The sequence below is a fragment of the Pelophylax lessonae genome (assembly GCF_965119305.1).
Source record: "Pelophylax lessonae genome assembly, chromosome: 12".
Classification (NCBI taxonomy): domain Eukaryota; kingdom Metazoa; phylum Chordata; class Amphibia; order Anura; family Ranidae; genus Pelophylax; species Pelophylax lessonae.
This window is the reverse complement of record NC_138779.1, coordinates 107,350,018-107,377,722: the sequence shown is the minus strand read 5'-3', so window position 1 is coordinate 107,377,722 and position 27,705 is coordinate 107,350,018. Positions and strand designations below refer to the sequence as shown.

Sequence of the window (27,705 nt, the reverse complement as noted above, 5' to 3'; positions counted from 1 at the left end):
GCAGAGAACTGGAAGGTCTGCTTAGGCTGTTATTTTACACAGTGCTAAGTACTGCTACCTTTCTGGGGGGAGGGGTACACTCAGCACGTCACATACAGACAGAAACAAATCGAATGGAGGAGTTCCTTTTCTTGGTTTGCAAGGCAAGGCGGGAGATTACGTGACCATTTAGGGGCACTGTGAAATGAGATATTGATCTGCAATTTTTATAAAACAAAGACACTGTGCAACATAGGTTCATATAACAGAGGGGATTCTAGTTATTAGACACAGTTACTTTACATGGAATAGCAGCAGGAGGGGAGAGGTGGGGAGCAGATCAGCACTGACTAAATAAGAGAGAGACTTCAGGCTGATGGAGGCATGTAAACTGACCACGATATAAGGGATCAGCAGCCACAATCACGGTGGTCAGCACACACAGGGGGACACAGGAACAGGTAGGATCAACCAGGTATTTTACAGCATAGAGAGGGACAAATGACTCAGCACAAACACTATTCTGTATATCATGCTTTAAAGGAACAGGATTTTTTTTTTTTTTTTAGGGTTACAAAAGCTTCAACAGTGGTTTACACTAGTGGGTGTGTGGGGGTGTACTGCTGTTTTTAATTTTTCTTTTTTTTTCTTTTAAATGCCTCTAAAATTAACTTTATTTTATCAAATGCATCCGTGCAAATTGTGTTGTTATATTATAGAGCAGTGTTCAGGGGAATAAAAAAAAGGCCCCAAACCTGTTTTTGGACACTTACTGGCATAATACACAGGCTTACGTTCATAAACATGTATAAAATGTACAATAATGCATTTGAGTGGCTGGAATAAAATAATACTCTAGCCCAGTGGTCCTCAGCCCTGGTCCTCAGTGCCCACTAACAGGCCATGATTGCAAGATAACTAAAATACATCCCAGGTGATAGAATTTGCTGCTCAGTGATTGCAGTACTCTTGTCTGCATCTCCCCAAGGTAATACTTAAAATCTGGCCTGTTAGTGGGCCCTGAGGACCGGAGTTGAGGACCACTGCTCTAGCCAATAGAATGAGTATACATGCATACACTTCTAAAGCCCATATGCCTGTACACATGGTCATCCGCAGGTAGGGGCAAGGGGGAGCAAATGTCTCCCCCCCCCCCCCCCTGGAATCTCAACTTCCTCTTATAAGTGGTTGTTAAGCCACTTTATACCATCCTGTCTGGTCTGTTTAATAATCCTGTGTGTCTGTTTTAAAAAAACAGGCCGTTCTTTACCAGTTTTCAGATGGCCGAGTGCCGCTCACATGAGCCGTCTGCTCTCTCCTCTCCCCGTCTGACAGCTGCCTGCAGCAGGCGGGGCCGAGGATTACTTACTGATGTCAGTCGGGAGGTGAGAAGGAGGGGAGGGGGAGGGGAGAGGAGGAGAGAGGCAGCGGATCATGTGAGCGGTGAGTGGCGCTCTGAAAACTTGTAAAGAATGGCTTATTTTTATAAAACACAGACACAGGGGCACACAGGATTATTAAACAGACAGTAGACAGGATATGAAACTTTAAATAAAACTACAGCAGCAGGAGGGGAGGGGGCATGCACTGACACGGAGCAGACAGGCAGAGAGAGAGGGGGGAGAGAGGACAGAGAAGGACAGGAGGGCTGCGAATGACGAAGGTACGTAAACTGACCACAGTGTCAGGGCTCAGCAGCCATGGTATACCGTGGTCAATTTACAGAGGGGAGGACATAGCCAGGCCGGATCAGCCAGGTATTTTAGGTGATAGATTGGGGCCAAATTACACTGCAAAGCACTGTGCTGTATAACATGCTTTAATGGAACAGGATACATTTTTTTTTAGGTTAACAAATGCTTTATTAATAAATGCTGCTGTTTACTTTTAAAAATAAATACTCAAAATAAGTATAATGACTAAGCCCCTCCCCTTCATGACATTGTTGAAAAGGGGCAGAGCATGGTGGACCTTAAAATGATGCCCACCCCTGAAAAAAGTTCTGTGGATGCCCATGTCTGTACAGGTGCATAATTTCATGCCAAAACTAGAATTTTTGAGCAGTGTTTTTTCTGTCAGCTCCTGGTAGAAAAATCCAGCATACAAAGGAGTATTGTGATACACCCGTAAGCATGAGGCCTATAAAAGGGAAATTGAGCAACAATGTACCAAGCTTGCTTTTTGAAGGAAAATGAAAGCATAACTCCACTTTGGTTGAGAAAAAAAACATTCCCCTCTGGGTGATCTATATACATTACAAGGATTATAGCAACCTTTGTTGCAGATTCCTACTCTTTATTATACTGAACAAATCACTGTTTGTTCCCCTGTGCTGGGTGGGTCTAATGGGAGCGGTTTTAAAATGATCAGTCAGCTGTGCAGCTGCAGAGCACTAATGAGGAAATCTGCTTTAAACCTGTTTCTATTGGGAGTATCTCACCAAAAAGGACATTTTTGTTGCAGGGGATGCCTGAAATGTGACTTGTATCCTAGGCAGATTCCTGGGAAAATTAGTGAGCCAATCACACAAGCAGGAAATTATGTTTCTGGGATGTGTTCAGTGCACATTCTGTGTACAAAACAACTCCATATTGCATTGCATTTTCTGAAAATGACAGCGGCTACAGATTGAAAAGGAAGGGTAATTTCTAATAACATTCAATTACAATATGACTTGTGTCGCAATTGTATAAGCTATATTATTTTTACTTTATTTGCTATTTTTTATATTTTTTGAGTTACCCTTTAAAGATATGCATTACACTTGTTTTTATCCATAATCACCATGGTGACATATGGTTTTCACTGAAGAATCGTTTATCATATGCTAGTTTTGAGTCAGTTAACAGTATTGTATACTATAAGACAATGGAACAAAGACATCCTGGGTACCCAGGTTTTATGTAATATTCAGAGAAAGCTAGGGGCGATATATAGGAGGAAAGAAAGGAGATAGAGGGGGGAAAAAAGGGGGGGGGGAGTTGGATGGCGGCAAGGAGTAACAGTGCTGGCCAGTGTGGGACCGCTAGAGCTGCGGGAAGAGATTAATCCCTAGGACAATTACCCAGCAGCGACCTTCCCTCATGAATAAACATGTTCCAAGTAAGCCATGTTTTCTCTTCTGTTCTGGGGGGAAAGCAAAAGGTCTTCAAGCTTTTTTGATATCCTCTACCTCAGTGGTCTCAACCTGCGGCCCGGGGGCCAGATGAGGCCCTTTGCTTGCCTCTATCTGGCCCTTGGGACACTATTTCTCCAACTGACACAAGTGATAAGGCACGATTCCTCCAACTGACACTATTAATGGGGCACTATTCCTCCCACTGACACTATCGATGGGGCACTATTCCTCCCACTGACAGCATTGATGGGGCACTATTCCTACCATTAATACAAACCATGGGGCACTATTCCTACCACTGATACCAACTATTGGACATTATTCCTCCCACTAACACAGATGGGGCACTATTTTTCCCATTGATACCAACCATGGGGTACTATTCCTCCAATTGATGCCAGCCATGGGGCACTACTCCTCCTACTTATACCAACCATGGGGCACTATTCTTCCCACTGATACCAACCATGGGACACCATTCCTCCTGCTAAAACCAATAACGGGGGAGTGTTTACTCCCACCGATGCTAGGAAATTTTCTATTCACACTGGCCACAGTTTGGCCCCCCTAAAGACTAAGGGTTAATAACCAGGCCCTTCATTTAAAAAGTTTGGAGACCCCTGCTCTACCTTATTGAGCTACATTAAAATAGATGGAGGGTTGGGGTATTTCCATCACAGAGCAATGCAGGCTTGGCAGCATTAGGAAAAGGACTGACCTTTCTTAAGCCTCAGCAGGGATGTCAGAGCAGTGGAGAAGGAAGAAGACAGGATCCTCTGCAACCGGATAATCCGTGAACTGTTGTGTAAGTCTGCGTATTTCTTTCCAGTAAATGTCTAATTTCTGACAGGACCAGAAAATATGTAATAATGTCCCCCGTTCTCCACGGCACCTCCAGCAATGGTCAGAGGTCTCAGGGAAAAACGGATCAAAACAGATGGGGTGTGAGATGTCAACTTATTCCCAAGGTCAGCCTCCCATTTAACAAGACAGGGCAACCAAAGTCTTCAGACGGGGAGATCAGTAGGGAATACATTTTGGAAAAAGTCAGAGGGAGTGTCCTGCTATCCGTACAGTAAGACTCAAATGTTGTCAGAACGTCTGTACCTTGTATGAGGTCCTAACGTGTGGAGAAAGTGACGGAGCTGTAACGCCTTCCAAAAATCCAAGGCGAAGCAACCAGTCGGTTGCATCAGAATTGAGATTAAAAGCCATTGTATCAAAATCAAGAAAGTGAGAAACATGAAAGCAACCTGCCTCAAGAATCCTATGAAACGAGCCCCCCAATAAAACCTGGGGGAAAACATGGATTACCAAATATGGGGTACAGAGATCTGTTGGAGGAAATAGCTGGGTTATGGCAGGACAGGTTGCTAACACAAAGCGTGGGGCCTATGGTAGGATTCATTTTAAGAAGCGACAGCAAGGCTTGAAAGCACCAGGGAGCCCTACAAAGGGGAACCAAGCTAAATTATTGTTCTACTTGAGTCCAGAGCTTTTTATCGCCGTGACTGCACCAGTCAATTACCTGCACCAAGCGCTTAAAAGAGGGGGGCTGGCACTTACTCAGTGCATTATTGGCTGCCGAAAGGAGAGGGGCCGGCAGTGAATTTTTTAGAAGTTTAGTTTACTACAAACAACAGCAGGGGGAGTGGGGGTGGAGACAGACAGGGAATGGGGGAGAGGAGGACAGAGGAGAGCTGCGGATTATGGAGGCATGTAAACTGACCACTGTGTCAGGGCTCAGCAGCCATGGTCAGTTTACAGAGGGGAGGGCAGAACTGGGGCAGGATCAGCCAGGTTTTTTACAGCTTAGAGAGAAACAGGTTAGACAGCACAAGCACTGTGCTGATTAACCTGTTACAAGAAAACAGGATCTTTTTTTTTTTGGTAAGGGTTACAACCATTATAAGTGTAGCCAGGTGCTTGCCTACAGCAATATGAATACTAAAACTGGAAAGTACATCTGGTGCAGCTCTGCATAGAAACCAATCAACTACCATGTCAAGCTGCGTCTAGATTTTGCACTCTCCAGTTTTAGTAAATCAACACCATTGCCTTTTATTCTTCTCACCCTCTACTGAAATGTTAATGTAATGCTACAGCATTCTCCTCTGGCCAGGAGAGGGAGGGCTAAAGACAAGCAAGCCAATGGACCTCTATGCAGAGCGCTGAGAATCCTGGGAGTTGTTGTTTGAGATGCCAGCCATATAATGGGCACAATTGACTCCTTACACTGCAGATCCTAATAGGCACTGTGCAGTAGAAGGAGTGAAGGATGATTTTAATTAAACTGCCAGGGAAGGTTCTTTCTCTTGGAGTTGAGGGAGTTAGAGAGAGAGAAAGACACCTTTGTCTGAGTACACGCCTGCCAGTGGGAGACCATACCAGGGAAGATCTGAGCCTGAAACTGGTGATGAGGACACCCAGGGGCAGCAGAGCAGCAGAGCACTGCCCACATCACAGCACCCGCACCACTGCCACAGGAGAACTAAGGCATCCACTCACCCTCTTGATTCCTACTGCTAATCACTGGAGGCCTTCAGGGAGAGAATCAGGGGTCTGCCCTTCTATAGAGAGAGATCACCGCAGCATCCTGGGGACTGGTGAGAGGGCTATTTGCCCATTGCTGATATTGCTTGCAGGGAATGAGCCACTGAGAGCAGGACACCAAGTGTACCCAATCCATAGTGCACCCATGCTGCCTTCTATACCTCACTTATTCCAAATCTTGACTGCATCTATACCAACACTATACTGCATAATACTGAACCTTTACTGCATCTGAACCACATATATCCCGCACCTATGTTGGGACTACACCGTACCTATATTGTAATTATACTACATGCAAGTTAGCTAGGACTGTTGTTAAGTGCACCAACACTCTTAACCTTCCTAGCGGTATTCCCGAGTGTGACTCGGGGTAAGATTTTTGAGCCAAAAGCGGTAACCCCGAGTCACACTCGGGGTAGCGCTGGGAAGATCGCTGGATCCTGGTGGAGGTTTCACTTACCTTTTCTCCGGGATCCAGCGATGTATGAGAGCGGCGTCCGGCGGCGGAGCTTCCTCTCGATCGTCTGTAAGCCCCGGCTTCCGTCTCCGGCGACGTGACGTCCGCCGGGGGGTGGAACCGGCGGCAAATTCAAAAAGTATAAACACCAAACACACTGACACACTGTAATCCTATTGGATTACATTCCCAAAATATAATAAAGTGACCTTTTTATGCCCCCCAGTGCTTTCTCCATTGCACTTCCTGCATTATTTCCATACTTTGTATCTGGATTATTGCAGAGCGACCATGGCCTCAAGCAAGCGTGCCGCAACATCAAAAGCGATGTATGACCTGCTGGGCGATAGCGACAGCGATCCCGAATCGCACGGAGAGTGGAGTGACAGCGATGCATGGGAAAGCTCATCATCCGACGAAAGTGAGTTTAGTGATGATGATGTGCCGAGCGATGTGCGTACGTGGTGCGTGATCGACTGCGGTATGGAGCACGTAGCGCCCCCAAGGTTCCCGTATACCGGAACGCCTGGTCTCAAAGTTGATGTTGAGGAGGATAACCCCTTGGCGTATCTGCAGCTTTTTTTGACCGATGAGGTCATCGAAAAAATTGTTGTGGAGACCAACCGGTACCAGCAACAACAAACCGCAGCACATCGGCGGTTTTCCAGGAGCAGGATGTGGGAACCCGTTACCAGTGCGGATATCTGGAGATTCCTGGGCCTTATTATTCTGCAGGGAGTGGTGGGGAAACCCCTGCAGAAGTGGTATTGGACCACCAACAAATTATTGGCCACTCCTTTTTTTGGAACCATAATGTCGGAGTACAAATTTTCCCTTATAATGCGATATTTGCACTTTGCCAACAATGAGGAGTTTGATGAAACATCTCATCCGGCTCCGAAGCTGAAAAAAATCTGGGACATTTATCAATTAATTTTGAAAAACTTCCAGCGGTCCTATGTCCCAGAAAGAGACATTTGCATTGACGAAAGTCTTATGGCGTATAAAGGGAGACTTAGCTGGATCCAATATATTGCGTCCAAGCGAGCACGCTTTGGAATAAAATCCTTTATGCTGTGTGAATCCAGCTCTGGATATATTTGGAACTCGGTCCTATATACCGGAAGAGGAACTAAGTTTAACCCAAGGTTCAGCAGCTATGGGATGGCAACTGCTTCAGTTCTGACGCTGATTGAGCCTCTGCTGGATCAGGGGTATTGTGTCACTACAGACAATTTTTACACCTCCCCAGAACTGTTTGAGTTCCTCCTACAGCACAAGACGGATGCTTATGGGACCGTCAGAGCAAACCGGCGTGACATGCCCCCCAGCTTTGCCAACAAAAAACTCAAGCCTGGAGAGTTAGTTGCCTGGCAGAAAGGCAAAATGTTGGCACTTAGATGGCGCGACAAAAAAGATGTCTGCCTGATGAGCACCATCCATAGCACCGCCACTGTCATGGTCCATACAAAAGGGGGAAAAGATGTGCTGAAACCGCAACTGGCCCTGGATTACAATAACACCATGGGAGGTGTGGACAGAGCTGACCAGGCCATGACCTTCTATCCAGCAATGCGGAAACAGCAGAAGAAATACTATAAAAAAATTTTCAGACACCTCCTGGAGCAGTGTTAATGGAATGCCTTCATTCTGCTGAAAAAGAAAAGCGACCGGCCTATGATCCATGCGGACTTTGTGTGGAAAATTGCGGAGCTGATTTTTCTCAGGCACCAGACACCAACTGTAAGTCGATCCGGACGCCGTGCGGCTGGTGTCGTGAACCCCGAACGACTGACCGGTCGTCATTTTATGGACCTCATTCCGCCGACGGAGAAGAAGGCTGCACCCACAAGAATGTGTGTGGTGTGCTGTTCCAAGCACGACGACACCGGGCGGAAAATAAGAAAAGAAACACGGTACTACTGTCCAGACTGTGATGTTGGACTTTGCGCTGTACCCTGTTTCAAAATTTTCCACACCCGGGACGTTTATTGAAGCAGTATGAAGAGTAATATTGCATCCTTTTTGGGAAAAAAAAAAATATATTGCATCCGTGTTTGACAAAAAAAAATGTCAGTGTTTTTGATTACATGATTTACTATCATTTATTGAATAAAAAGTGTTATTTTTTGGAAAAAAAAAAAGTGTTATTATTATATTATTATTTTATAGTTATTTATTATATTATAATTTAGGATTTTGTGTTTCAAACTTTATCATACTCGGGATGTTATAAAGAAGAACACACGGTAAAAAGAAATCATTAGTAAATAGCTGGTTTGGGCTGCTCATTCTCCAGAATTGCAAGCAAAATAATGGTACCGCTTTCAGCACCTAAAATCCGAAAGAATCATACCGCCAGGGAGGTTAAAGGGCCCCATTGATAGTGGTCCGGAGAACATCTCAAAGAACTGCTGCTCCCATAATAATTATTTTACAAGTTCCCTTTTGTTTCCCTGCCCCCTTCCCTTCTTTTGGACAGTGCTTACCCAGTCGGTCTAGGACTAGCTTTGCCTCCATACATGCACTCTGGCAGTTTAGTTCTAGCAAACAGTAGATTAAACTTTACAACTGCTCACTGCTGCACTTGAGGTGGCCTTGCCAATTTTTTTGCTTATCTGGAGGCCAAATGTCATCTTATCTCTAGTCTGCCTTCTGTTAATCATTTTCTATGCTAAATTGTGTTATTACCATTGTGATTCCTTTTTTTTTTTGCCTGCCTAGTTACCAACCATATTGGGTGACAATGTATTAAGTTTGCCTTTAATACCTGGTTTGGTGCCTGTTTTCTTTTCTAATGCTAGAGATATAGCTACCCAGCTACTACTGGGTACTAAGGTATTACTTTCAGTATTTACTTGTGATATTGTATGTTTGTACACTCAATCTGGTTTGTTAGAGGGGCTGAGGTTTTTGGAAAAGGTTGAGGCAAATAACAGAGGACCCATCCTAATCAGTGGTTCCTATGGAGTAGCCCTGCATAAGAAAAATACAATTGTTTGCAGTTGGGCTTTATATTCTGTAGTTATATGGGTTTCATCCCAGACTCTAGGTAACCCTCTATATAACAAAGCAGACTGTAATTACTGCAAGAAAATGGATATAAATATAGCTGCTGGTTGCTCCTAGGGGATATTCTATATACAAACATTTGATTTTGAATACAGCTAAGTGCTTAGTAATCATGTCTTGCTGCTCTAGGGTCCAGGGTTAAAATACCATCAGAGAAAACATCCACATGCAGTTTTTATGTTCTCTTTGTGTTTGCTTCCTCCTGCTACTTTGGATTTTTTTCAGCAGCATGCTTAGGGGTTGGTTATTTGGCATCCACTCAATTTGATGAGAGCCTGGATATACATCTGTATGACTGTAGTAGGGACACTAGTACACTATAAACTAGTATAAAAAGGAGAAAGAACTGAGACTTTTGGACAGCTTGGCATTCTCAGTAAAGTTCTGTAAATTATGTAGATTATATAGAAATTAACAAAATAAATTCCAGTGACAAACCAAAAAGTGCATTAGTTCATCAATATTGTAATTGTGCTAAAGGATAGGGGAGGGGAACCACTACTGATGCCATCTTGTCGAAAGAGAAGGCAAAATGACTGTACAGGAAAATCGACTTCGGGTGATGGAATTTTTCCTTGAACAAGCTCAGCAATCAGTCAGCAGGGAAGGCCAAAAACATACCTATGCACCTTGAGTTAACTGTTATTGGGATTGGGTGAATGTTCTTTACTGTCTGTCTGTGCCATTTGTGAAAATTTTTTAATCTACTCAGTGCTGCAGGGAGAATAGAAATGATAAATAAATTCTGCTTCAGAAGGTCTGGCCAACAGCTCAGGGTCCATAAAACTAAAAATGTACAAACTTCAAACTAAGGAAAATGATTTGCAGGTCTACATTTTATACTGAATACTTTCAGAGGGTCAGGTGAAGCAGAAAAACCAGCATCTGCGTCTTCCTAAGTATATTAATGGCACAGTGGCACTAGCATCCACAAGCATAAGACATATAAGGAAATGTGTGGGTGCGACTAACAGAGGTATGTTCCAAAAACTGTAGAACATAATAACATAGTACAACACACTACAGTTTGCAGAAAGTCTGAAAGTACTGTTAGAAGAAAACCATGACATGTCCAGTTCATTAAGCTAAAGAGTCGCCATGGTGTGCCCTGTATGATGATATGCAAGACAAGTGTTTTACTGTATACACTGTAGAGTATATTTTTATCCACTACACCTTCCTTGTTTATACAGTGGGTACGGAAAGTATTCAGACCCACTTAAATTTTTCACTCTTTGTTATATTGCAGTCATTTGCTAAAATCATTTAAGTTCATTCTTCTTCCTCATGAATGTACACATAGCACCCCATACTGACAGAAAAACACAAAATTGTTGACATTGTTGCAGATTTATTAAAAAAGAAAAACTGAAATATCACATGGTCCTAAGTATTCAGACCCTTTGCTCAGTATTTAGTAGAAGCCCCCTTTTGATCTAATACAGCCAGGAGTCTTTTTGGGAAAGATGCAACAAGTCTTTCACACCTGGATTTGGGGATCCTCTGCCATTCCTCCTTGCAGATCCTCTCCAGTTCTGTCAGGTTGGATGGTAAACGTTGGTGGACAGCCATTTTTAGGTCTCTCCAGAGATGCTCAATTGGGTTTAAGTCAGGGCTCTGGCTGGGCCATTCAAGAACAGTCACGGAGTTGTTGTGAAGCCACTCCTTCCTTATTTTAGCTGTGTGCTTAGGGTCATGTCTGTTGGAAGGTAAACCTTCGGCCCAGTCTGAGGTCCAGAGCACTCTGGAGAAGGTTTTTGTCCAGGATATCCCTGTACTTGGCCGCATTCATCTTTCCCTCGATTGCAACCAGTCGTCCTGTCCCTGCAGCTGAAAAACACCCCCACAGCATGATGCTGCCACCACCATGCTTCACTGTTGGGACTGTATTGGACAGGTGATGAGCAGTGCCTGGTTTTCTCCACACATACCGCTTAGAATTAAGGCCAAAAAGTTCTATTTTGGTCTCATCAGACCAGAGAATCTTATTTCTCACCATCTTGGAGTCCTTCAGGTGTTTTTTAGCAAACTCCATGCGGGCTTTCATGTGTCTTACACTGAGGAGAGGCTTCTGTTGGGCCACTCTGCCATAAAGCCCCGACTGGTGGAGGGCTGCAGTGGTGGTTGACTTTCTACAACTTTCTCCCATCTCCTGACTGCATCTCTGGAGCTCAGCCACAGTGATCTTTGGGTTCTTCTTTACCTCTCTCACCAAGGCTCTTCTCCCCCGATAGCTCAGTTTGGCCAGACGGCCAGCTCTAGGAAGGGTTCTGGTCATCCCAAACGTCTTCCATTTTAGGATTATGGAAGCCACTGAGCTCTTAGGAACCTTAAGTGCAGCAGAAATCTTTTTGTAACCTTGGCCAGATCTGTGCCTTGCCACAATTCTGTCTCTGAGCTCTTCAGGCAGTTCCTTTGACCTCATGATTCTCATTTGCTCTGACATGCATTGTGATCTGGAAGGTCTTAAATAGACAGGTGTGTGGCTTTCCTAATCAAGTCCAATCAGTATAATCAAACACAGCTGGACTCAAATGAAGGTGTAGAACCATCTCAAGGATGATCAGAAGAAATGGAAAGCACCTGAGTTAAATATATGAGTGTCACAGCAAAGGGTCTGAATACTTAGGACCATGTGATATTTCAGTTTTTCTTTTTTAATAAATCTGCAACAATGTCAACAATTCTGTGTTTTTCTGTCTGTATGGGGTGCTATGTGTACATTCATGAGTAAGAAGAATGAACCTAAATGATTTTAGCAAATGGCTGCAATATAACAAAGAGTGAAAAATTTAAGGGGGTCTGAATACTTTCCGTACCCACTGTAGAACACCTCCCATTTCCCAATCCTGGCTACTCAGATATAATGTGCCTTTAATAGTAAAAGGCATTTTTCTTACATACTGTACATCAAAAGCATTGATTCCTCTTTCATATACTGTAGCCTGGAAATACTTTTATAAATTAAAACAAATGTGACACTAAAAGGCAAGGTCCACATATTACATCAGGAAACCCCGTTGTTCAATCACCGCATGATACACGTAAGAAAACACACCTGTGGAATAAAAAGTTATAAAATATACTTTCCTAGTTTACGTGCACCCACAGTGCCTAGGCAAAGGTAATATCCTAATCTTTTTAGGGAAATCCTGGGAATGCTGAGGATCCCAAATCATGAGAAGACTCTTCTGCATTGTGCTGGAGCATCTTCCTGCAAAAATCTAGGACACTCATAATTCCCAGGATCTCACCAGGCGGTGAAGTCACCCTTTTCATTGCGGACGCAAGGCCAAGGTACGTATATCAGGTGCAATTTCTACAGGGAATGGGAGACCTGATGTAATAAGTGGATCTTGACTTTGATGGAAAGGTCTGCTTTAAAACCAAGGTACCAAAGTTAAAAAAAAAGATACTTGCTTATCCTCCTTACATTATTATTCATTACACTTTCTATATGTTTAGCACATTGCACGCAATGTAGGATGCTTTTCCCTTTGTCCTAAAACCCTTGGGGATCACTCTAAAATGTACATTCATACATGACATAAAACATTATGATCTTGTTATAAACCTTACATTCACAAAGCTGTTTTATTTTTAATTGTGGGTAACCTGTGGGAAATGTGATGTTTACATAATGCATCTTACCCCCCTCATGATTTTCTCTCGCAGTTCTACTACCGTCAGAGGTCTCTCTTCTTCATCTGCGGTTGGGGACTCGTTGTCACTGTCATATTCATCTCTGGATAGACAGGCAGAAAGAGACAAGCATCAGCTGCGTCCATTGTAAACAGAAGTGCACAGAAAGTGCAGCTCAATTAACATCACTGACATTTAAATCATTTTTGCACCTTTCTCACCACCTGGTGCAAAAAGTCCACATGCTTATAATTTATGTAACATTTAGTAAACTCATATCTTGAGACCTTTTAGCAAAATTCACACTTTACTGAATCAGTAGGGGATATGTCAGCATAACCAAATCATATTATTCACTGAAAGAAAATGTACCTCTTTCTTTCTGTTAATAATAACCACTGCTAGCAAGGTGCTTCCAACCTGCCATGGTTTATGGCTACCAAGAGCACTATGGGTGTTAAATGTAATTAGCTTATGGTTTTAGGACAGATTCTGTCTAGTGGAATTGCAAAAAAAATAAGAGGATCAGCAAGACACAACCATTACAGCTGCCCCATCAATTTATATATAATTACAGACTATACATACCAATATGGGTTTTAACCCTAGGCAAGCAATACATAGACAGCTGAAATACATACACGTGTGACGTAAACCATCTAAAAGCCATGGTTACTTTACTTGCTCTTAGTTACAATGTTCCTCAGGGAGCATTGCTTTAACTTTCGAGTGGATTTACTTAAAGTATAACTAAAGGCAAAACCTTTTTTTTAGTTTTGGATAGAGTGCAGAGGGATTAGAACCCTTGTCAGGTTTTTATTGCTGTCTTTGCCCCCAGTTAAGGAGATTCATCCTCTATATTTAGCCTGTTTACCATTATCATTGAAAGTGAAAGTAAAAGAAAATCTTAAATTTTGGGTTGTCCCCAGAAAAGTAATAGAAGGGAAATCTTCCAATGGGGTCACTAGTTCTGGTGACTTGGGGGTCCCCAAGGAATTCCCTTAATTTTGTAGGGATTTCCTCTGACTTCCTCTTTGGCTATGGGGCAGGAAAGGAAGGGAAATCTCAGCAATGGCACACAGATGGCAAAAGAAAAAAAAAAGAAATCTGACATGGGTTATAACCCTCCCTTACTCTGTCCAAAATAAAAAAAAGTTTCTACTTTCTAGCGAAATTTCACCCAAAAGGGGAAGTTTTGCTTCCCCTCATCTTACTCTTTTGGACACAATTATGTTTTAGGGAGGGGGTACCTGTCAAAACCAGGAGATTAAAGCAGAATTTGGGCTCCTCCAATTCCCCCACAGCTTTCTGGGACTCGTCACAGATCCCAGAAAGCTGAAGGACCATTCAAAAAGAGCAGCATGTGCACATGCTCAGTAGAAAGGTGGCTGTGAAGCCGGTAGGACTCACAACCCCTTTCCACAGTAAGGATACCGGTGCTGGGAACCCTGAAGACTGGTGCAAAACCAGTTGTTATTGATATATTATTGGTGAGGGGACACACTGGACACCTTTGCTGGCATAGTGCTATGTGTCGGGTGTCCAGTGTGCCCCTGTGCTTTTAAGGAGGATTGAGCTACCTCCAGGCCCACAATTATCAATCCATTAGAATGCATGTACACCCACTGTGGAGAATCTCATACATTTACAAGGGTTAGGACTGCAGGTAATACAGGGTGCTGTGAAGGGGTTCCGGCAGCTTACATAGTTGCATACTTAGTCAGGTTGAAAAAAGACACAAGTCCATCTGACTTAACCATTAAAAAACAAAAAAACAGTAAAAACACAACCATACAATCCCATATACACAATAATATACCCACAGTTGATCCAGAGGAAGGCAAAAAACCCCAGCAAAGCATGACCCAATTTGCTGCAGCAGGGGAAAAAAATTCCTTCCTGATTCCCCCGAGAGACAATCGGATAATCCCTGGATCAACTTTACCTATAAATATTAGTATCCAGTTATATTGTTTATCCCCAAGAAAGAATCCAGGTTTTTTTTTAAAGCAATCTAGTGTGCTGACCAGAACCCCCTCTGGAGGGATTCTATTCCCCATTTTTACTGTGAATAAACCTTTCAGTTTTTGGAGACTACATCTCTTTCCCTCTAGACGTAAAGATTGCCCTCTTGTCCTCTGTGATGACCTTAAATTGAATAACTCAACACCAAGTTCACTATATGGACCTCTTATGTATTTATACATTTTGATCATATCCCTCCTTAATCTCCTCTTCTCAAGAGAGAATAAATGAATTTCCTCTAATCTTTCCTCATAGCTGAGCTCTTCCATGCCTCTTATTAGTTTAGTTACCCTTTGTCTGCACTTTCTCCAGTTCCCTAAAATCCATTTTGAGAACTGATGCCCAAAACTGAACTGCATATTCCATATGTCTTACTAATGATGTCTCTCTCTCTGGAGTCCAATCCATGCCTTTAACACAAGGAAGGACTTTGCTTGCTTTGGAAACCACAGCTTGGCATTGCATGCTATTATTAGGCTTATGATCTACCAGAACACCCAGATCCTTCTCCGTTATGGATTCTCCCAGTTCTACTCCCCCTAGTATGTATGATGCATGCATATTCTTAGCCCCCAAGTGCATAACTTTACATTTATCAACATTAAAACTCAATTGCCACAGCTTACTTATGTGTTTGCAAAGTTGTGCCAACTAAACCTCTGTTTTAACGCATACTCTTAGACAGGTTAATTCGGGTGGTAAGCAGAACTGGTTGGTGAGTTGAGTTGGGAATTTCTCTGCTTTTGTCTTTCATACGTCTGCCCTTCCATGTGCTCTTTGCTGTGAAGGCCAGTCATAGATGGGGCAGGGCCCATCTCTTTGTTACCAGCATTGCCTTCCTTCATTAAGGATACTCTAGATTTTGTAAACCATATAGAAGGGCTTTCAATCCCTCATGAAGCATTACGGGTAACCCTAGATGTGGAGGTGTTATATTCAAGTATTCCACATAATTAAGGCATTAACACAATACGTATGTTCCTAAGAGAGCAGCAGCATGCACAATGGGATTTCAATGAATTCCTCCTTCAACAATTGTACTATATACCTACACATAATTGGTTCACCTTCTCGGGTTCCCACTACCTCTAGGTTCAAGGCATTGCTATGGGCACTTGTTGTGCCCGTCTTATGCAAACTTGTACCTGAAGGGTGGGAACGTGGACTGTGGCAGGAGGAGTCCTATACTTATGCTGGTACCACTTTATTGATGAGATTTTTATAATATGGACCGGTACAGTTGAGGAACTCTTGAATTTTGTGGATAGTTTTAATATTAACACAGATAATCTCAAATTTACACTTACATACGATTTACATGAAAAAGGCATTTATGCCGAAACATGTAAAGAGGACTTGGTCAGCCCAGCTGCTATATACCTTATATGCCTGTCTTTCACGGATGTCTGTAAGTGTATCAGCTTTATTAACCTCCCTGGCGGTATGATTATGTCTGGAATTACATACCAAAAGCAGTACAATTCTTTTCATGGAAATTTGGCGTTATGTATTATAGGCCTACAATTCTTAGTAATTACTGACTTAAACCTGACCAAAACAAGACTCTAGTAGACATCCCAGATGTGATAAATTTGAAACACAAACACATGAATTATAATCGAATCAATAATATTATTTTATTATTTAATATATAATATATATAATAAAATTATATTATTGATTAGATTATAATTCATGCATTATATATTATATATAGATATGTGTGTGTGTGTGTGTATATATATATATATATATATATATATACACACACACATATATATATATATATAATATATAACGCATGAATTATAATTGAATCAATAATATAATTTTATATATATGTGTGTGTGTGCATATTATATATATATATATATATATATATATATATATATATATATATATATATATATGCATGTGTATATATATATATATATATATATATATATATATGCATGTGTATATATATATATATATATATATATATATATATATATATATGCATATATATATATATATAATATAATATAAAGTGTGTTTTGTGTAACGTTTTTTTTTTTTTTTTTTGAATTTCCCTCCCTAGTTCCGCTCCCATGCAGCATTGCTGCTGCAGGGAACGGAACTAGGAAGTGATCGTACCGACGGAGGGACGGAGGAGCGGCGGGACTCTCGGCTGGCGGTCACAGCAATGAGAGATCATCGCTGGATCGCCAGGAGAAGGTAAGAGAAGCTCCGCTGCGCTCTCTGCAATCCACCCCGAGCGTGACTCGGGGTTACCGCTCCTGCAATGAAAAATCAACCCCGAGTCACGCTCGGGATTACCGCTAAGGCGGTTAATAATAAATTGGCCTTAGCAATATTACGCTATATGTCCCTCCATTTCTTTTCGGATTTACCACCCACCATGTTGAAGGGGAATCTCTGATCAATTTTATCTGCTGGAGATTTGCATGGTTTCCATTGGAATCGGTGAAAATTTGTGGGGACACTCCGTCATTTCTAAGCCTGTTTGACTCCTATACCATAAGGTATTTGGGGTCCCATCCATCTGGTGAGCGCAACTTATTTTTACCTTCACTGGTGATGGGATTTGCTGCACTTATTTGATTTGCATCATTTCTATATGTTAGACTTTTTTCATTACCACTGTCAATTTTATATTTGTGTGGAATGTTTCCTGTGATTGGACAATTTACTTTGTTGGACTTTATTATTTTTTCCTAGCGCTGCACATATTTTTGTATTTTTATGATTTACAACAAGCTATTACCTTTCTAGATTTAAGAATCTTTATAGATATCAATCAGTGCATAGCCACGGGGTGGGCAATACATTGCTACATGCGGATAGCGCCCATCCTGTAGCATACCGTATGGACAATAAGTAAGACTTCAATGCAATTGTACACATTTACAGGATTTCAAACTACAAGCAGGACTGCTACATGCCCATCTGTTACAAAGAGGGTATAACAAAACCTTGCTACTGTCAGGGTGCCAGGAAACCAGACCACATGGGGATGCAGATAAAATAAAACAATTTATTGGAGCAAACAACAATAAACCCACAGCTAGAATGAGGAAGTTAGAGCAGGAACAAGCCGGGGTCAGGTCTAGAAGCAGGTAGTCATCAAAGCCGGGGTCGAGTGCAGAAGCTGGTAGTTTACCGATGCCAGGTCGTCTGCTGATGCGGGATCAACTGCCGATGCGGGGTCGAGAGCCAGGAGAGTCGCCAGCCAAGCCAGGTCATACACGAAGGAACACGGAGAACAGAAGACTGCTAGCAGAGATGCCCCTTGGAGCACAACAGCAAGGGCAAGGACTGCAACCCATCAGGTGATAAATATAGTCAGGTGTGCAGCATCATCACTGTGCAATCCCCAGGCAGCAGGCAAGTGATGATGCAATCAGAGTCTATAAGAGGCAGCAGTCTACACATGTTCAAGATGGCTGCCAACAGGAGGGCAAGGTAAGACATTGACAGCTACACAAGGCATATAATCGAGCCTTGAACCAAAGGAGAAATACACTACTTTGTAAACCCAATACCCTGCATAATGATAGTCCAACAGTAAAATGATTTTCCAAATTTTCATCCCAGCACCAGGAGTTGCGAAATGTCCTTAGCAGACATTGGCATATCCTACTGCACGACAGATGTATATCCAAATACGTTAAGGAATACCGTAGATATTATTTTGCAGAGCTTCCTCTATTTGTAAGCAAATAACATAAATGTATTATGTCCCCAAAAAACACTAAGTGCCGGTTCACACTAGGTCGCTCCGACTTAGGGGGCGACCTGTGAAGTCGCGTGCAGCGCGACTTCGGCGCAACTTTCACGGACTTCATAAAATGAATGGCAATGCAAGTCGCCTCCAGGTCACCCTGAAGTAGTACAGGACCCTTTTTCTAATTTGGAGCGACTTGTGTCGCTCCTATTAAAACCGGTCCTGTACTACTCAATGACTGCGACGGTGCACGACTTGCCAGGCTGACCAAGTCGCCTGACAAGTGGTATTAGTGTGAACCGGCACTAAGAAAGGCTATGACCGGGATTACACAGATGTGGCAGTTGTGATTTATGTCCCTAGGTAACCCAAGGCACACAATTTAACTTGCCCAATGGTGAACTGTTCAGGCAGTGTTTTCATGCAGATCGCAACACTCAAGGAATTGTATCTAATGCTTTGCCGATGTGGAAAAATGGTAATCCCAGTTAGCCGCCATATGAATCTGTATCACCGTTTTGACACTTCACACGTTTCATTCAAAATTTTGGAAATAATTCCCCGAGACCCAAGAGGGAGAAACTGGGATAAAAAGATCTTGCAAAAAGAGACACTCTGGATAGAGAGATTAAATGCAGTTCTTTATAGCTGCACTGATATTTATTTGTGTAACGTCACATAGGTCAAATACACTTAATATTTCAGGGCTGCGCAGGGTCAAAGCCTGTCACCTCGAGATAGGGACCTTGTACAGCCCCAAAATGTTGGTGTTTTTTAACCTATGTAAACAAATACGTATGAACCCGTAATATACAATGATTGCTGGTGACTCTTATTTCTTTGATTGATTCTGGAGAACGTTACATTAGACTACTGAAGATCACTAGTTTTACCAGCCTATTACAAATTAATGCTCCCACATGTATGCTGCCTTAAACCCCCTAGAAATTATTTGTACCACATTTGATATTTTTCTCTACTAATTGCATGATAAAAGATCACAGATAAAAAACACATGGAAATAGACAAGAATTAGACAGCAGAAGTAGAGTGAAAGAAAAAAAAAATAGTCAGTGTAAAGAATATTTTCTTTAACTACTTGATGCCAAATCATGTACATGTCTGCAGCTGTATGCCATAATCACAGTATTTCTTTTTTTTCAGCCAGTGATATTCTTTCATCCAAAAGCAATCCTAGTGGCTGATTAGCCACTGAATTGCTTTTACAGGTGGCAGGAGAGGGCCCCCCTTCTGCTACCCACTGGCACTTTTCTAGACTGTCCTGTGAAATCGGGGAGCCCGGTATCCAATCCGATGTTGCCGACAGGTTATCATAGAGTTGGCAGAGGACTAATAGCTCCCTGGCTGTCTCTATGGTCTAGGAGGTCAAAAGCAACATCACGTTGATTGTCATGAGATGCAGCTGTCCCACACTGGCTCTAAGACTAAGGACTGAGTGATCACTTTCAATCACTGCTCTCCGCTCTGCCCCTCCAGCTCTCACTGGAACACCGGGCTGGGGAGGGGTGGGCACGACTGGCCCTGACTCTCAGCTGTCAGACAGGAGAGCGGATCCTGACAATATTGTAGGGATTCTTCCAGAGCCTTGCATGGCTCTGCCCTTCACCTTATAGCGGCAACAACCCTCTGGTTTACAGGAGAATAAAAAAAAGTGTACTCCTGTGACCCACAAGAGAAGTATGGCAAACAAAACTTTGGCCATACTTCTCTTTTAACTGGCTTAAATAGTCACAAAAACACAGACTACTGTCGGCACAATACCTGCCAAAGGGCCACATTTCGGAAAGGAAAGGATTTTTTGGGGGGGTTGTAGCAGGGATTAGAGTGGAGGCAGAGCACAAGCGAGAAAAAACTGGTATTTTATGCTCTCTGCCATAAGGTTTCCGCATTACTTTCATTACTTTTTTTTCACATAGAGGAGTCTCTTTAAGTAACCCAAAAAGACCCTAATGAAAAAAAAAAAAAAAAAAAACAAAGATAAGTAACCAGTAAGCATTTACCAATAACGTTTCATTTCTCATCAGAAATAATTGAATAAAATTACTAATTGCAACAGCATTCCTGCATGCAGTTGGCCAATCTTTAGCTGCGCCAGTGAGCAAGTGTAAAATACCATAAAAAATTGGGAATACTTACTTTGTGATAACCATGTGCAAATTACTCTCAATATATTTTTACTTACATTATAAAGAGGCAGCGATGTACAAAATTAATGTAATTAATTTCATAGACAGCTACGATCCACAAATGTGCAAGGCCTGAACATAAACTATAATTATGTTGTGTCTACACAGCAATAACTTCTAAGCTTCATAAATCATTACTGCTGGCCCATCAAATACTGCAGGATAATGAACTCTTTCAAAGGCTAGCACAATATTTTATCGTTGCTCATGGCAAAGTATCGTTCACATAATATAAACATGGTATGTGATAAAAATGAGAAAAAAAAAAAAACTGCTGTGTCCAGACAAGTTTTATACAATTCAAATTTAATAATGAACTGCCATTTCTTACAGATTCATCCCTGGACTCTAATTGGGTATTTTTTTTAGTTTATATTACTTTGTGAATGTGTAATGTACAGTATGAGTAGGGGTGTTTAATAAGAAGTAACTGGTATTTAGAGGTTTTGTCTTGCAAGCTTTTTTTAAAAAGACCCTTGCTATTCTTTTTGCTATCTCATTTGACAGTATTTGTGCATAGAGCAGTGATCTCCAAACTGTGGCCTGGGGGCCAGATGCGGCACTTTGGTTGCTTTTGTCTGGCCCTTGGGACATTATTTCATCCACTGATACCAACAATGAGGCATAATTCCTCCCACTGACACCAACGATGGGGCACAATTCTTCCCAATGACACCAACCCGTGGGAGACAGTTCTTTACAGTGACACCAACAATGGGGCACAGTTTCTCTCAATGACACCAACAATGGGGCCCAACGATATCAGTGATGGGGCACAATTCCTCCCAATGACACCAACGATGGGGAAACAATCCTCTCAATAATACCAACGATGGGGGACAATTCCTCACAATGAAACCAACAATGGGACACAGTTTCTCTCAATGACACCAACAATCGGGCCTAATGACATCAGTGATTGGGAACAATTCCTGCCAATGACATCAAGGAAGGGGCACGATTTCTTAACCTCCTTGGCGGTAATCCGCGTGACTCGGGGTTGATTTTTCATATCAGGAACGGTAACCCCAAGTCACGCTCGGGGTGGATTGCAGAGAGCGCAGCGGTGTTCTCTTACCTTATCCTGGCTATCCAGCGATGATCTCTCATTGCTGAGATCGCCAGCCGAGAGTCCCGCCGCTCCTCCGTCGGTCTGATCACTTCCTAGTTCCGTTCCCTGCAGCAGCAATGCTGCATGGGAGCGGAACTAGGGAGGGAAATTAAAAAAAAAAAAAAACGTTGCACAAAACACAAAACACATTTTATATTATATATATATATATATATATATATATGCATATATATATATATATATATATATATATATATATATATATATATATATATACCGGTATATATATATATATATGCATATATATATATATGTGTATATATATATATATATATATATATGCACACACACACATATATATATATAAAATTATATTATTGATTCAATTATAATTCATGCGTTATATATTATATATATATATATATATATATATATATATATATATATACACACATATATCTATATATAATATATAACGCATGAATTACAATCTAATCAATAATATAATTTTATTATATATATTATATATTAAATAATAAAATAATATTATTGATTCAATTATAATTCACGTGTTTGTGTTTCAAATTTATCACATCTGGGATGTCTACTAGACTCTTGTTTTGGTCAGGTTTAAGTCAGTAATTACTAAGAATTGTAGGCCTATAATACATAACGCCAAATTTCCATGAAAAGAATTGTACCGCTTTTGGTATGTAATTCCTGACATAATCATACCGCCAGGGAGGTTAAAATGACACCAATGATGTGGCCCAATGACACCAATTAATTTTTCTCATTGGTGTTGGGACCTTTTCCATTCCCACTGACCACAGTCCGCCCCCATAAAGTCTGAAGGACAGTAAACTGGCCCTTTGTTTAGAAAGTTTGGAGCCCCCTAGCATAGAGGCTGTTCTAGGATTTTTATTGCATCATCTCCCACATAACAGCTTCTTAGCTATTCTAAGATATCAAGATAAGAAACTGTGAAAAAAATGACTTCAGGTCCAGAGCTCCACAGTGTGCCGGAGTGCAGAAAATCTGCTCAAATAAATGCACTAGAACAACAGTGGAAAAAGTGAGTGTTCAAAAGTAATGTCTCCAGATTTCTGACAAAGTGCCTCCATACCTTAACTCACCGCAGATGTGCATGTGCATGTATATTGTTTCTCTTCACCTTCTCTTTGTTGAATTAGGGTCCAAATGCTAAGCACTGGGCACAAAAACTCTCATTTTAGTGTATTACTCAATATCCACAGAGGATACCAATCCACTTTTGTGTACACAAATGTCTTATAAAACCCAGATATTACCATATAAAAAAATAGCAGTGACATAATCACTGTGCTGTACATAGCCTGTGCAGAGAGCAGAGCTGTGGGAGCGACCCAGCAGTCCCAACTACTACAGGATTGATGCAGAGAACTACATATAGGAAGGGGGTGGATACAAGACCAGTCACCTTGGACAAGAACAGGGAGCAGCAGTGACCGGTCTTCATTACAAGAAGCTACTGCACAGGGACAAAGTTTCGCATTGGCTTACTGCACAGATCTGTAGAAAATACAAAGCACACCAAAATTCAAGTAAGGGTACACATGGCTGTTTTATTTAGACTATATTTACTTATCCAGGAATCCAGCTTTAATTGTGCGTTTGTTGTATAGTGTCCTTGTAGTAAGTAGGGCCCTATTCTTTTTAATTATAAAACAATTTTGGCTTCTATAGACCCATCTCTTTGTGCAAATTATGTTGGTTTTATTTTTGATTCTATACTTACTAGACTGCATGTGCCTTCATTTAACCACTTTACCCCGCCCACCGTGCATATACTGCGGCACTCAGCCGCTGCTGGGCAAAGCGATGTATACGTACGTCGCTCACTCATCCGCCTGTGGGGGGCGAGCGCGTACCGGCGGCACTGCGCTCCCACTCGTTCCCTGGGGAGCTAGCGCGTGTGACCGGCAGCTCCGATGGGCGCCGGTCACTCACGATCTCCCGCAGTAGAGGGAGAAAGACAGACGGCTGATGTAAACACAGCCATCTCTCATTCTCCCTTAGATCATCACAGAGGCTATGCGATCCTGCTATCTAGGATCGCATGTCTCTGTGGTGATCTAACAAGCCACGCCCCCTGACAGTTAGAAACATGCACCTAGGGACACTTAACCCCTTGATCACCAATAAAGTTAACCCCTTCCCTCCCAGTGTAATTTTGACAGTAACAGTGCATATTTATAGCACTGATTACTGTAGTAATGTCACTGGTACCCCCAAAAGTGTCAAAAATGTCAGTTAGGGGTCTGATCTGTCCGCTGCAATGTCGCAGTCCCGCAAAAAAAATTGCAGATGGCCGCCATTACTAGTTTAAAAAAAAAAACGTAGTTAGTAAACACAATAACTTTTGCGCAAACCAATCAAAATACACTTATTGCGATTTTTATTACCAAAAATATGTAGCAGAAAACAAATTGGCCTAAAATGTAAAAAAATTTTGATTTTCACATTTCTTTTTTTTTTTTACATTTCATATAAAAAAAATTTAAAATAATTTTATTTTTTCAAAATTGGCGCTCTTTTTTTGTTTATAGTGCAAAAAATAAAAATCGCACAGGTGATCAAATACCACCAAAAGAAAGCTCTGTTTGTGGGAAAAAAACATTCATTTGGGTACAACATCGCACGACCGCGCAATTGTCCATTAAATTCACGCAGTGCCGAATCCTAAAATAACGCCTGGATAATGAGCAGCCAAATCTTCCGGAGCTAAAGTGGTTAAAGGTCTAATAGTATATGAGTCTCCACATCTGTCTTGATGTTTTGGGTCACTGTCTTAGCGGTAGACATGTGCTATTTGTTTAGTTACGAATCAAAATTCGGACAAAATTTTTATTATTTGGAGATTCATATGTATCAAAATCTCCAGATCAAAATAGTAACGAATCCTAAATAAATTATAACGAAACAATGAAATTTATTCCTATTGGTTTATTTCATTCAGACGTTTTGTTAATGTTTGAAGCATCCCAAAAATGTAATGTCATAATGAATGATCCGAATTGATTTGGATCCATTTAATTTTTATGTTGCATTAACAATTTTCATTAATATAAAAAAATGCACTACATTTTTAATGGAAACATATTACAATAAATACAGTGTTTGCATTGGATGGAGGTGGATCCATCAGAATCTCTGAATCATAACATAATAAATAAGTCCTAAATTAATTTCACTCCATTTATTACGTTAACAGAAACAGAGAGCATAAATAATCTCTAGAAATAACTAACACATTAAAACGAATAGAGCCAATCTTCCAAAATAACTTCTGAAATTTGAATCGATTCGGAACAATAAATATAAAAAACAAATAATCCGAAACTGAACAATTTTTCAGTCAGGCACATCACCTAGTGGGGATAGAAAAAGAACCCTTATTATTGTGGAACTATCTCTACTGATGGCTTTAAACTATATAGTGAACTTAATTTGCCTCATCATGCCTTTTGGTCAAATTAAAAAAAAAAAAAAACTTTACTTATCTTTACTGCTTTTTATTTGTGATATTAATAATTTGCTAACATGAGAAAGCCTTTGACAGGGTGGATTGGGACTTCATGATTGAGACAATAAAGGATCTTGGAATGGGACCAAAGATGATACAGTGGATAGGCGCACTATATAAAAACCCCACTGCAACTGTTAGGCTCGGTTCACACTAGGGCGACCTGTGAGGCGACCTGGTCACCTCACAGGTCGCCGCAGGTCGCCTCCCATAGGGAAGCTGCGGACCCGTTCTAATAGGAGCGACACAAGTCGCTCCGACCTAGAAAAAGGGTCCGGAGCTTCTTTGGGGCGACCAGGAGGCGACCGCCATAGACTTCAATGTTATGAAGTCCGTGGCGGCCGCTCCGAGGTCGCGGCGTGCTGCTCGCACCGCGACCTCGGAGGTCTCCACCCGAAGTAGCGTCGCGGTAATGTGAACCGGCGCTTAGGCTACATTCACACCTGAGCGTAGCGTTTTCGCGCGTTTTTTACTGCGATTTTCCCGCGATTTTTACCGCGATTTTACTGCGATTTTTACCGCGATTTACAGGCGTTTTTTGTGCAGGCGTTTTTTGATTGAATAGATACCAATGGTAATTTGCCCAAAAAGAAGCTCATGTACTTTATTGAGTGTTGGGCGTTTTGTAAACAGCGTCAAAACGCTCAGATGTGAACAGGGGCCATTGAAATGAATAGGATTTGTCTTGTTGGGCGTTTTGAGAGCTGATCCTAGAGCAGAAAAACTCCCCAAAAACGCCTAGATGTGAACGGAGCCTTAAGTTAAATGGGGGATTATCATCAAAGTTCGAAATGAACAACAGGATGAGGCAGGGATGCCCTCTCTTGCCCATGTTGTTTGTTTTAACGTTAGTACCATTATTGGCAAAATAAGGCAAAATAGGGACAAAGGGGTTGTAAAAGTGGGACAAAAAGAGCATAAAATTGCAGCATACGCTGATGATGTTTTGTTTTACATTACTAATCCCAGAATTACCCTCCCAAATGTCCTAAAAGAGCTAAAAGAATATGGTGAGCTATTGAACTTTAAGATTAAGAAATCTTGAATATAAGGTTAAACAGTGAGGAAGAACAAGCGCTGAAAAGTTATTTCCCATTCACCTGGGCAAAATCTAAATTAAAGTATCTTGGGATATATATAACTCTATTAATAGAAAATCTTTACCAGGCTAATTATATACCCCTATTAAATGAGAAAAAAGGATATTAGAAATGGTTTCAATCACCAAGTATCATGGGTGTGGAGGATAAATATGGTTAAGATGTTTTTTTTGCCCAAGATCCTATATAAGTTTCAAATGTTACCAATTGATATACCACCTGCTTTCTTTACGATTATAAAAGCAATGATATTAAATTATATCTGGCAAAGGAAGAAGTCAAGGGTGCAGTATGTGGTTCTCACTAGGAATAAATCACAAGGAGGGTTTTTAGCACAGAATTTACATAAAACCACACTCAACTAAATAAAACGATATGGATTCCACCAAAATTTAGGGAAATACAACAAGAAGCACTTGTAATGACAAGAGTGGTGTATAAGATTTGGGATAGGGTTAACAAACAGTTTAATTGGAAAAATAATTCCCCCCTTGATATAACTGGAAGGCACAAAGTACTTTGCACCTGGAAATTAGATACATTTTAATAATTGGATAGGAAACACACAGCTAAAAGATATTATTCACAATGGTGACATAAGGACATATCAAGAATTAAATTTAAGTAAAATGATCTGAAAGTAAATGAATGGAGGTATCTCCAGTTGAAGCATTTTGTAAGGTCTTTACCACAGCCAATTAGATCTGAGAAAGATCTAATTATGGTGGAAGAATTATGCAATTCGACTAATAGGCCAAAACATAGCATATCTCAAATATACAAAATGCTAACAGAGGGGACATGTTTGGAAAAGCCTCCATGTTGGAGAGGATTTGGGGGTCTAGGGACGATGTTCCACATTTGGTAGGATTGTCCCAAGATCCGAGATTACTGGATGAAAGTCCGGGAAATTATGGAGGTCACTGATGATCCATGGCTATGCTTGTTTCATAAAACAACAACACCATTAAACAATATAGAACTACAATGCTTCCAATCATATTGAAAGCAGCAAAAGGAGTTATACCAAAAAAATGGCTGGCAGGTGAGAGTCCAACCTTTAAGGAATGGTGCAGTAGAATTGACCATGTTTATAACATGGAGTATATTGGTAGGAGGGAAGAGGAACAAAATAAATTGATCGCTAAAAAAAATGGGGAAAATGGGTAGATTTTAAAAAATCCA

General features: G+C 41.3%; 1 protein-coding gene across 1 annotated transcript in view; it reads right to left on the bottom strand.

Moving 5' to 3' along the window:
- ODAD1 (outer dynein arm docking complex subunit 1) overlaps window positions 1-27,705 on the bottom strand; it is a 259,341-nt gene that overhangs the window by 47,324 nt on the left and 184,312 nt on the right. Inside the window, exon 14 of the mRNA XM_082273694.1 lies at window positions 12,834-12,927. Coding sequence (XP_082129820.1) covers window positions 12,834-12,927 — 94 coding nt within the window. The remainder of the gene's footprint in view (window positions 1-12,833; window positions 12,928-27,705) is intronic.